This window comes from Rhinolophus hipposideros (assembly GCF_964194185.1).
Source record: "Rhinolophus hipposideros genome assembly, chromosome: X".
Taxonomy (NCBI): Eukaryota; Metazoa; Chordata; class Mammalia; order Chiroptera; family Rhinolophidae; genus Rhinolophus; species Rhinolophus hipposideros.
In genome coordinates, this window is record NC_138046.1 from 94830979 (window position 1) to 94843564 (window position 12586).

General features: G+C 44.5%; 1 protein-coding gene across 1 annotated transcript; it reads left to right on the forward strand.

Moving 5' to 3' along the window:
• The first annotated feature begins 7080 nt into the window (after positions 1-7080).
• On the forward strand, positions 7081-8209 carry LOC308494756 (U1 small nuclear ribonucleoprotein A-like). Its single transcript, XM_081042678.1, has one exon. The coding sequence runs from the start codon at positions 7161-7163 to the stop codon at positions 8007-8009; it is 849 nt and encodes a 282-aa protein (XP_080898804.1). The 5' UTR covers positions 7081-7160; the 3' UTR covers positions 8010-8209.
• Positions 8210-12586: the final 4377 nt, after the last annotated feature.

Here is a 12586-nt window from a genome sequence, read left to right on the forward strand (position 1 = left end):
CGGGCCAGCCCAGTGGCTCAGGTGGTTGGAGTGCCCTGCTAACACCAAGGTCGCCAGTTCGATTCCCACATGGGCCAGTAAGCTGCACCCTCCACAGCTAAGACTGTAAACGACAGCTCTCCCTGTAGCTGGGCTGCTGTGAGCAACTGGAGGTAGGTAGGTGTAAGCTGCCGCAGGCTGCTGTGTGCTGTTGTGGGCTATCAGGAGCAGCGGGTGGCCAGCGTGAGGGGCCAGCAGGCGACAAGAGCTGCTGTGAGCAGTGAGCGGCCTACCTATGGAGGAACGACTGCATCAGGGTATGGGGGGAGGGGAGCGCAAGGCTCATAATACCAGCATGGGTCAGGGAGCTGTGTCCTACACAACTAGACAGAGAAAACAAGGGCTTGAACCAGAGTGGGGGGGAGGGTGAAAAAAGGGGGGGAAAATGCAAACAATTTGTCAACTATATAGTGTCAGTTCTCTTCCTTCTTAATATTTTTGGGCTCATTTTATGACTTCTGCTTTTTGGGGTTACCCTAGGTAGTGCAGAGGACCTCACAGCTTTGCTCTTGGGTTTGCGGACTCAAGTAGCTGTTTGCAAAAGGTGTTACTTTGTCTGGCTGCATTTCTCATTCTCAGTTGTGAAGGACTACAGAAAAAATACAGTTTCAAAATCAGCCAGTCTTTTCGGCTTGGTCAAGTCCTTCAACATGGGATTGCATACCAAAATAGTGATTTATGATAGCTTTTAAATGTGTGCTAGAAATGGTAGTGTAACAGGTGGTATAGCCAACAGAAGCAAGCCTGGTCCAAGCACCATTCTCTAAAAGGGCTTTCACTTAAGTTTGCCTACTCTGGACCCCAGAAGCTTAAACTAAGTAAAACCTGCATGTGTGTCATAAACAATAAATATTATTGTATATGTAATATGATGACATTACAAAACATCTGACAAACAGGAGAGAAATTTTACCTTCTTCCACCAGCAAAACCAATGACCATTATCATATATTTCCTTCCAGATTTTTTTTATTAATTAGATTTATTGGGGTGACAATTGTTAGTAAATTTACATAGATTTCAGGTGTACAATTCTGTATTATATCATCTATAAATCCCATTGTGTGTTCACCACCCAGAGTCAGTTCTCCTTCCATCACCATATATTTGATCCCCCTTACCGTCATCACCCACCCCCCACCCCAGATTTTTTTTTTATATGACTAGTCCTTTAAAAAAAGAAAAGTTATAGAGACAACCAAGATGGCACAGTAGGTAAACGCTGTGTTTACCTTCTCTCACAACCATATCAAAATTACAACTAATCTACAAAACAACCATTATTGAGAATCGCCTAAAATCAAGCTGAACTGAAGCCTTTCAACTAAAGACTTGCAGAAGAAGCCACCTCCAGACTAGTAGGAAGGTCAGAGACGCGGAACGGGCTGGTCCCACACCAACGTGTAATCATAAAAGACAGGGAGGTCTACTTCAGCTGTGGGGGTCCCCCCCCAACTCTTAAAGGAGCTAGAGATCCCCGCCCCACCCCAGCCCAGGGTTCCAGTGCTGGGGATAGAAGTCCCCATAATTTCTGGTTGTGAAAATCAGTGGAAAATGTGACTGAGTAAGACTGAGTGTGGCTGCACTCACAGGTGCTCCTCTTAAAGGGACTGCGGGTGGACTTACACACTAACGGAATCACTCGCTCTGAGCTCCAGCACTGGGGCAGCAGCTGGAAAGGCGCCAGGGACAAATGGTAAGGAATTGAGTTGTCTGGCTTGGGACGGAGGCCGAAGGGGTGGCTTTCTCCTGGAAGGGGGACTTGGCAGAGGCCATTGTTTCTTTGTTGAAACCTCCTCCTTCCTGGCATGTGAACACAGGTGGCCGCCATTTCTGAGTCTCCACTGTTTGTCCATCCCACCCTGGCAATTTTGAGACCTGGCCCGGCCCAACTTCGAGCACACCCAGGCTGCTTTCAGTGACTTTTCGTGCAGACCACCTGCGTGGCTCAAGCTGCAGACTTTCTGAGGGTCTCTCAGAGGTTCACGGGGCCCAGAGAAGCAGCATCTGGCTTGAGCATGTCCTGTACCTCTGGCTGAGCAGCCCTAAGTCAGCACTAGTGGCAGCTGGCCTTGGTTTGTGGCTTGGCCTCTCAAGGTGCTTCAAAGCACAGCACAAGGCGGCAGCCATCTGCAGATTTCTTTCTGGTACCTGCTGGGTGGCCCTGGGTGGGTGGCTGAACTTGACCTACTTACAGCTGATGCCCTCCGAGGTGGTCCTGGGGCTGGTGCCCCCAGTGGCCAGCTTCAAAACAAGCTCGAACATCACCCAGCCGCCTCCAAGCACAACACACCCAAGGGGCGTACTGGGCAGGCACCAGGGTCCACAGGGTCAGCCCCTGCACTACGACTCCACTGTAGGCCCGGCCAGTGAGCCCAAGGGTCAATCCCTCACACTGATGTGCAATTATCAACCAAGGCTCAACTACAAGAGGAAGGCCACACAAGGAACACAGCTGGAGTGTGGGGCTCAGGCGACCAGAAAGACTGCGCCATTGAACCCCACAGCACACCTACTACATACGGCCACTCTACTAAGACCAGAAGACATAGCAGCCCTACCTAATACATAGTAACAAACACAGGGAGCCAGCCAAAATGGGGAAGCATGTCCCAAATTACAGAACAAAGCTCCAGAAAAAGAACAAAGTGAAACAGAGATAAGCAATCTATGAGACGCAGAGTTCCAAACACTGGTTATAAGACTGCACGATGATCTCAGGGAGAACTTCAACAGACAGATAGGAAGCATAAAAATGGAGATGGGAACCATAAAAAAGAACCAGTCACAAATAAAGAATGCAATAATGGAAATGAAGAATATATTACAGGGAATCAACAGTAGATTAGATGAAGCAGAGGATCCAAACAGCGATGTAGAAGATAAGGTAGCAGAAAACACCCAACCAGAACACCAAAAAGAAAAAAGAATGCAAAAAATGAGGCAAGTTTAAGGGACCTCCGGGACAATATCAAGCATACCAACATTCGCATTATAGGGGTGCCAGAAGGAGAAGAGAGAGCAAGGAATTGAAAATTTATTTGAAAAAATAATGACAGAAAACTTCCCTAACCTGGTGAAGGAAATGGACATACAAGCCCAGGGAGCACAGAGAGTCCCAAACAAGATGAACTCAAAGAGGCCCACACCAAGACACATCATAATTAAAATGCCAAAGGTTAAATACAGAGAGAATCTTAAAAGCAGCAAGAGAAAAGCAGTTAGTACCCACAAGGGAGCCCCCATGCTGCTTTCAGCTGATTTCTCAACAGAAACTTTGCAGGCAAGAAGGTGGTAACCAGGAAATATTCCAAGTGATGAAAAGCAACGACATACAACCAGGATTGCTCTACCCAGCAAGTCTGCCATTTAGAATTGAGGGACAGATAAGGAGCTTCCCAGACAAGAAAAAGCTAAAGGAGTTTATCACCACAAAACCAGTATTACAAGGAATCTCAGAGGGACTTCTTTAAGATGGAAGGGTGGTTCAGGACGGGAGAAAAGGGAAGGGATTAAGAAGTACAAATTGGGTGTCATACAGTAGTCATGGGGATGTAGGGTATAGTATAAGGAATATAGTCAATAATATTGTAATAACTAGGCATGGTACCAGATAGGTACTAGATGTATCAGGGTGATAGATGGGAATGGGGTTGAGGGCAGGGTGAAAAGGTGAAGGCATTAAGAAATACAAATTGATAGTTAATACACTATGGGAAATATAATCAACAATGTTGTCACGTAAGGTGCCAGATGGACACTGGACTTATCAAAGGGATTATATGATATCTCAAAAAACATAGTTTGAAGAGACAGTAGATGCCTGACCAATGCACTATACGCCTGAAGAGCTGAAGTAGAATAATATTGAATGTCAACTATTACTAAATATATAGGTATATATATACATATAGTCACTGGATGTGGAGTACAACATAGGGAAGATAGTCGATGGTATTGTAACAGCTATATAAGATGTCAGAGGGGCAGTAGCTTGGGGGTGGGTTATCACTTCATAAGGGGTTTAAATGTCTAGCGTTGCTTTGCACACCTGAAACTAATAAAAAAAAATAAGTTAAAAAAAGTTATAGAAATAATGTAACAAAATTAAGGAAGTTTATAAAATTGAGAAACAAAACCAAATCCCATAATGCTAAAATGCAATTGCTATAATTTTGGTGTGTTTTTCAATAATCTTTTGAAATTGCATTTTCTTTATTTATTTTGAAGAATGGGAAGTGTATATACATATCCTTTTTTAAAACATTCATTCACTTCAAAGGACATTCAGCAAATGTTAGCATGCTGTTTATTTTCTGCACCTTGCATTTTTTCACTTAACATCAGGAAATCTAGAGCTGACATTTGTGATTGCACAGTATTCCACTGGGTAGATGCAATATAATTTGGATAGCCAGTCCTTTACTGATGCACAGTTGGCATGTTTTTAATCTTTTGCTATTATAAGAAAATGCTGACTTCCAGTTTCCTGTCCAAAGTGTAAAGAGCTTGGAAGTCATCACTCTCATCCTCACAAGAAAAAAGTCAAACAGATTAAATATCAACAACTCCTCTTAGATCCATCAGAAAATTGAGGTCAGAGAGCTAACTGCTGCCCCCCCAAATTGGAGAGACAGGCAAATACAAAGAATCACAGCTTCCCAGAGCAGAAGCCTTGGAACAGAAGCCTACAGCTGGAGCCAATACCAGGGTAGGAAAACTTAAACTGTAATTGATGAATTGCTGGAGACTCAGTGTGGACAAACTAGAAAGGTAAAAACTTGGGGGGGAAGCCACTCTTAGAAGGACCCCCATAATTTTGTAAGTTTTACCTCTAGGAGCTCCACCACATTTTCAGGTATAGATTGGAGAAAAATCCCTTCCTGCTTCTCAGCAGGGGGAGGTGGAAAGTAACCTTTTTGAAGGTTTTGAAACATTCCCAGAGCATTCTATTCTCCTTAACAAAGGTCTACCATCAAGGGAAGACTTTGTCTTTTACCAATGTCTAACCACTTTGGGAGTTACCAGAGTGTAACCACTGGGGTGGGCTGTCCCTTTAACCTTCCACGTAGAGGAAGGGAAATACCCAATTCCAGCCCCCTCTAGCCGTCCTGTCTCACCTAAAGGGAGGTATGGAAGGAATGAGATGCTCTTGTGAAGGTCACCGCTCAGAGGCCCAGGATCATTAAAAGACTGAGACCTAGTTATAGGACTATAGGACGCTTCCCCTTCCCAACACATTACCACCCATCACCCCTTTAGGAGCCATTTACCACAGCTCCTTTTCCCCAATACATCATGTCTGGCTTTCAACCCCAAATTATAAGGCATACCAAAAGACAAACATAGTTTGAAGAGACAGAACAAGTGTAAGAACCAAATTCAGATATGGCAGAGATGTTGGAATTATCAACCAGGAACTTAAAACATCTCTAAGATGTTAAGAGCTCTAATGGGAAAAGTGGACAATTAGTAAGAACAGATGAACAATGTAAGCAGAGTTGGAAGCAATAAGAATTAAAAGGAAATGCTAGAAATAAAAAAACACTGTTGGGGCCGGCCCCGTGGCTCAGGCGTTTGGAGCTCCGTGCTCCTAATGCTGAAGGCTGCCGGTTTGATTCCCACATGGGCCAGTGGGCTCTCAACCACAAGGTTGCAGGTTCGATTCCTCGAGTCCCGCAAGGGATGGTGGGCTGTGCCCCCTGCAACTAGGATTGAACACTAAGATCCAGAAACTAAGCAAAGACAGAAGAGTGAAGTAAAATATTTAAAGTGTTGATACAAGACAGAATTCTGTATGCAGTCAAACTAGCCTTCATAAGTGAAGAGGAAATAAATATTTTCTCAAACAAAAATTGAGGGGATTTGTTGTCAGTAGACCTGCCTTGCAAGAAATGTTAAGTATTCCTGAAAGAAAACTGACATGGGTCAGAAATTTGGATCTACATAAAGAAAGGAAGAGCATTAGAGAAGGAATAAATGAAGGCAAAACAAAACATTTTATTTTTCTTATTCTTAATTGATCTAACAAATCAGTTTGTTCAAAATAATAATAGCAATATTAGCAATAATAATAGCAATGCTTAATAAGTGTGATAGCTTATAGATATAAGTGAAATGAATGACAGCAATGTTATAAGAAACAGGAGGGAGGCATTGGGAATACTCTGTTATAAGGTGCTTGCACTACCCATGAAGTGGTATAGTGGAATAGTGTTTCTTAAAAGTGAACTTGGATGACTTGTGAATGTGTGTTACAAATTCTAGGGCAACCACTAAAAAAACAAGAAGTATAATTGATATGCTGAGAGAGGAGAGAAAATGAAATCACATAAAATATTCACTTAAAACAAGAAGGCAGAAAAATGGTAGAAGACAAAAAAAAAAGACAAACACAAGGACAATGAATAGAAAACACAAACAAATACAGTAAATATTAATATAACAAAATAAAAAATCACTTTAAACATCAATGATCTAAATACCACCTAATAACACTTGTCTTGTTAGGGAGACCACCTCAGGGATGATGTAGATGCCTGATCACTGCACTGTACACCTGAAGCTGAACAATAATGAATGTCAACTACAAATATCTATCTATATATATATCTATATATGTATATATATATATATATATATGTATATAGTTACAAGAAGTGGAGTACAGCATTAGGAACAAAGACAATGGAAATGTAATGGCTCTGTGCGATGTCAGAGGGATAGTGGATAGGGGGAGGGGAATTGACACAGTGTGAGGGATATCAACTATAAATGTCTAACTATTACATTGTTTTGTGCACCGGAAACTAATAAAAACTTTTAATAAATAAATAAATAACACCTAATAAAAGACAAACTGTCAGAGTGGATTAAAAAAAACAAGACCCAACTATTTTTTGTCTACAAGAAATCCTCTTTAAATATAAAGACAGATAAATTAAAAGTAAAGGGACAGAGAAAGATATACCATGCTAACATTAATCAAAAAGAAAGCTGGACAAAAATGCTTCAGTGAGAGGCGGAGCCAGAAGAGGAAGCTTCGTGGACGGCGCTCAGAAACGTAGCAGGCATCACTTGCTGGAGCTGCGGCTCTGTTGCCCTAGCTCAGCACCTTACTCATGGCAGTTCCCGAAACCCGCCCCAACCACACTATTTATATCAACAACCTCAATGAGAAGATCAAGAAGGATGAGCTGAAGAAGTCCCTGTACGCCATCTTCTCCCAGTTTGGCCAGATTCTGGATATCCTCGTGTCCCGGAGCCTGAAGATGAGGGGCCAGGCCTTTGTCATCTTCAAGGAAGTCAGCAGCGCCACCAATGCCTTGCGCTCCATGCAGGGTTTCCCCTTCTACGACAAACCCATGCGTATCCAGTACGCCAAGACTGACTCGGATATCATTGCTAAGATGAAGGGCACCTTCGTGGAGCGGGACCGCAAGCGAGAGAAGAGGAAGCCCAAGAGCCAGGAGACCCCAGCTGCCAAGAAGGCCGTGCAAGGCGGGGCCGCTGCCCCAGTGGTTGGGGCTGTCCCGGGGCCTGTCCCAGGCATGCCACCGATGACTCAGGCGCCCCGCATCATGCACCACATGCCAGGCCAGCCTCCCTACATGCCGCCCCCTGGCATGATCCCGCCTCCAGGACTCGCACCCGGCCAGATCCCACCAGGGGCCATGCCACCACAGCAGCTTATGCCGGGCCAGATGCCACCTGCCCAGCCTCTTTCGGAAAACCCACCAAATCATATCTTGTTCCTCACCAACCTGCCGGAGGAGACCAACGAGCTCATGCTGTCCATGCTTTTCAACCAGTTCCCTGGCTTCAAGGAGGTCCGGCTGGTCCCTGGGCGGCATGACATTGCCTTTGTGGAGTTTGACAATGAGGTGCAGGCAGGGGCTGCCCGCGACACCCTGCAGGGCTTCAAGATCACGCAGAACAACGCCATGAAGATCTCCTTTGCCAAGAAGTAGCGCCTTTCCCCCTCCTGTCCCTGCCCCCTGTTTGGGAGTCTCCCCTCTTCCCTTTGGCCCAGCCCCCTGAAGGTAAGTCCCCCTCGGGGGCCTTCTTGGAGCTGTGTGTGTGAGTGAGTGGTCACACAGCATTGTACCCAGAGTCTGTCCCAGACATTGCACCTGGCGCTGTTAGGCTGGAATTAAAGTGTTTTTTTTGATGTTTGGTTTTTCACGAAAAAAAAAAAAAAAATGCTTCAGTGACTATCATTGTATGCTTACTTTGTTTCCTTATATGAAAGAAAGATGATCTCTTTTTTTCTAAACTTTTTTGTTTTGATTTGCTTTCCTCTTTTATTGAGGTATAAAATGTGTACAGTAATGTGGGTAAAATGCACTACAGAGTATAGCTTGATGATTTTTTGCATATGTATATACATACATCTTTCAGTTTTTACAATGTTATCAAATAATGTAGCAGTTATGTGCTCAAGGACTGTTCTAAGCACTTTACATGTATATGTTCCTTTAATCCTCATAATAAAACTGCAAATTAGGTACTATGATCATCCCCTTTTAAGATGAGGAAACTATGGCACAGATAGATTAATAATTTGGCCAGGGTCATAAAGTTAGCAAGCACAGAGCCAGAATTCAGACCCCCCCAAGTCAGCCCCAGTGTCTATGCTCTTAACATTTCTATACTTTCACTACATATAATCATGGAAGGGGCTTAGCAGAATGTCTGAAGCACAATATTAAGTGGTCAATATTATCATCATTTTTACTATTATTACTGTTTCATTGAATCTGAGATGCCATCAACTGTAAGACACACCATTATTTTAAATGCTACAAAAAACATAAAACAATCCTAATAATGAAGACTATATTGAGTGTTGTAAGATTCATTCCAAAGATGGGAAGATGTGAAAAAAATGTACTTTATAGAATGAATGAAATTCAGTATTGTTGTATATATAGTTTCCCAGTTAGTGTTGTCCAGTGGGTTTAAATACCATCTATATCCTGAAGGCCCCCAAATTTGTATTTTCAGTCTTGACCACTCTTTGAACTGTACACGTGCATATCCAACTGCCTATTTAATGTCTCTACATGGATGCTAACAGGCACCTCAAAAAACACATGCCTAAAATTGAGTTCTTGATAGTGTTTACCATCTCAGTATATGGTAACTCTATTCTTCCAATTATTCAGGCCAAAAAGCTTGGTGTGGACAAATTCTGATGTCTCTACCTTCAACGTAAATCCTGAATTCAGCCACTTCTTACCACCTGGTCTGCCCACACACAAGCACCATATGTCAGAGATTGCTAGCTGCTCACCTAATCCATACTTTCCTCTTCTTTCTGGGTATACATTTCCCAGCCTCCCTTTCAGCTAGGTGTGGCTACACAATGGAATTATAAGCAATGGAATGTGAGAACAAATTTCATGTGCCATTTTCAGCCTGCCCATGTAAACCTCCCAAGCATACTCCTATATGTTTTTCTCCCCTTCCAGCTTGCTGAGGTGGCTCTGTACCTTACTCCTCAGGATGACCTTGGTAGCCATGCATTGAAGATAGCAATGTCTCTGTCAACCTGGGTTTCTGAATGACTGCATGGAGAAGGGAAATCCCAATGACCTGTCCACCCACCCAGTACTGTAAGATTAGCAATAAAAACTTTGTTGTGTTTGAGACAGTGGGCAATGAGGAAACATATTGGAGGATGGAAAGATGGAAAGTCTTGTTAAATAGCAGCAAAATGCCTGATTAAGATATTCACTGTAGGGCAGACGGGTGGCTCAGTTGGTTAGAGCACGAGCTCTGGGCAACGGGGCTGCTGGTTCGATTCCCATATGGGCCAGCGAGCTAAGCCCTCCACAACTAGAATGAAGTCAATGAGCTGCCACTCAGCTCCTGAGTGGCCAGATGGCTCAGTTGGTTGGAGTGCGGGCTCTCAACAACAAGGTTGCTGGTTTGACTCCTGTAAGGGATGGTGGGCTGCGCCCCCTGCAACTAACAATGGCAACTGGACCTGGAGCTGAGCTGCACCCTCCACAACTAAGATTAAAAGGACAACAACTTAACTTGGAAAAGTCCTGGAAGTACACACTGTTCCCCAATAAAGTCCTGTTCCCCTTCCCCAACAAAATCCTTAAAGAAAAAAACAAGATGTTCACTGTAATCAGAAGTCAAGGCCAAGTGCCTCCTGAGTCTATAGCTTTAGAGAAGGAGGATGGAAAGCAATGTTAGCAGTGTGTATTGATGGTTACTTGCTGTGTATTACAAGAAAGAGAAAAGCTCAGGTAATAATTGGCTGGTTCAAAGGCAGAAATGAAAAGAAATAAGAAATTTGGGAATACAAGTTTAGAAAAGCTGACTGCTTCTGTATCCCAAATAATAAGACTGAAAAAGGCTTTGTATAACGAAGTGTGGGAGAACAACTCCATTGTGATATGCTAGTGACTTTGCACATCTCCGTGTAGGCCACATAAGCAAGGTTTGTCTGCAGTCTGACCTGAATCTTGGCAGAATGCTCTGAGATTCCACTGAGGAAAAGGGAAGATAAGGAGAGGCTGCTGCTGCAAGAAAGTGTCTCACCCCTATCATGTGGAAGACTGCCACAAGGCCATTTCTCACCCATCTCCCTGGTTTTGAGGAGGGCAACCCTTTCCACTGCTCTACTTCCCTGCTAGTGTACAGCTGCCAGCTTTTGTGACTGTTTATACAACTGCTTGACTCTAGTTTAAAATTGGCCTCTCATGACAGAGGGATTTATCACTCTGGTGGTCTGTCATTTGCCTGCTCACGTTCAGTATTACCCCGTGGGACTAGGAACATGGGAAGCTGACACCAGGCTGATCTTGCTTATGTTGCCTCTGGAAGTAATACGCCACCTAAATCCATTCGGCTTCATTACCACTTACCAGCCTAATAGCTACAAATAGTGTCAGCACCCATATTGCTGCCTAGGGACTGCATGACCACTTGACACAAAGGTGCTTCAAGACTACTCAGTTAAGGGACTTCCGTTCAAGGGACGTCAGAGTAGGTAAACTCTGTACTTGCCTCCTCCCACGACCACATCAAAATCACAAATAAATTATAGAACCACCCTTCAGAAAGACCTGGAGACTAGCTGAACAGAAATCCTACAACTAAGGATATTAATAAGAAGCCACCTCGAGACTGGTAGAAGGAGCAGAGACATAAAACGGACTGGTCCTAAGCCCACGTGTGGTGTGGTTAAAATTTGGGAGGGATATCTCAGCTGCAGAGGTCCCCACTGAGGAGCAAGGGCTCCCCAGCCCAGAACAACAGTGTGGGGAAGAGGAGTCCCCACAATACCTGGCTGTGAAAATTAGTGGGGATTCCATCTTGATGAGTTGGAGGGCTGCTGGAGAACTAGTCAACCTCTTAAAGGGCCAGAGCACAGACTCACAAACAGTTGCCCTAAGCTCCAGAGAAGGAAGAGCAGCTGGGAAAGTAGCAGGGACACATGGGGAGGAACTGAAATATCTGGCTTCAGGATGAGGGCTGGCAGGATAGCTCCCTCAGGGATTAAAGTGCCAGCAGGCACCATTGTTCCTTTGTTGAGCCCTCCCCTCACACAGCCTGCAGGCAGAGGCAGAAGCCATATCTGAGTCTTCATTAACCTGACTAACTAACATGGTTCTCGTCCCTCCCTGGTGATTCTCTGAGACCCTGACCCACCTGGCCTGAACCTCTTTCAGGAGCTAATCCACACAAGCAGCCAGCCTGGGCCAGCTCTGCAGACTTTCCAAAAATCTCTCAAAAGTCCACAAACCCCAAATATGCAGTGACCGGACTCAGCAAGCCCTGTATCTCTTGTTAAGCAGCCCCAAGCCCAGCACTAATGGCAGCCAGCCTTGGTTCACAGCATAACCACTCCCAGGGGTCTCTAAGCCCAGCACAGGCAACTGCCAACCACAGATCACTCTGTAGTTCCTACCAGGTGGCCCTGGACCAGACAAAGGCAGTGGCTGACTTTGGCCTGCACCAGAGCCCCTCCCAAGAGGTCCCAGAACCAACATACCTGGAAGTCGGCTTCAGAACACAACAAAGCACCACCCAATTAGCACCAAAAATGGCACACCCAAAAGCTGGACTCAGCAGGCACCAGAGCCCCCACTAAACTGAATCCTGTTTAGTAGGGTCAGCCCCTGAACGATAGCTTGTCCGCTGTCTGACTGGCCAGACCTCACAGCCAATCAGCATGATGGTCAATCCTTGCTTGCCAACAGCAAGCAAGGTTCAACTACGACAGGAGAGTATACACAACCTACAGCAGGGACACCCCTGGAGCACATGGCTCAGATGAACAGAGAGACAGTGCCACTGGGCCCCAAAGGACGCCTACTATATAAGGCCACTCTGCTAAGACCAGAAGACATATAGCAGCTCTACCCAATACAAAGTAAAAAAACACAGGGAGGCAGCCAAAATAAGGAGACAAAGGAACATGTCCCAAATGAAAGAACAGGACAAAGCTCCAGAAAAATAACTAAACAAAATGGAGGCAAGCAATCTACCAAATGCAGAGTTCAAAACACTAGTTATAAGGATGTTG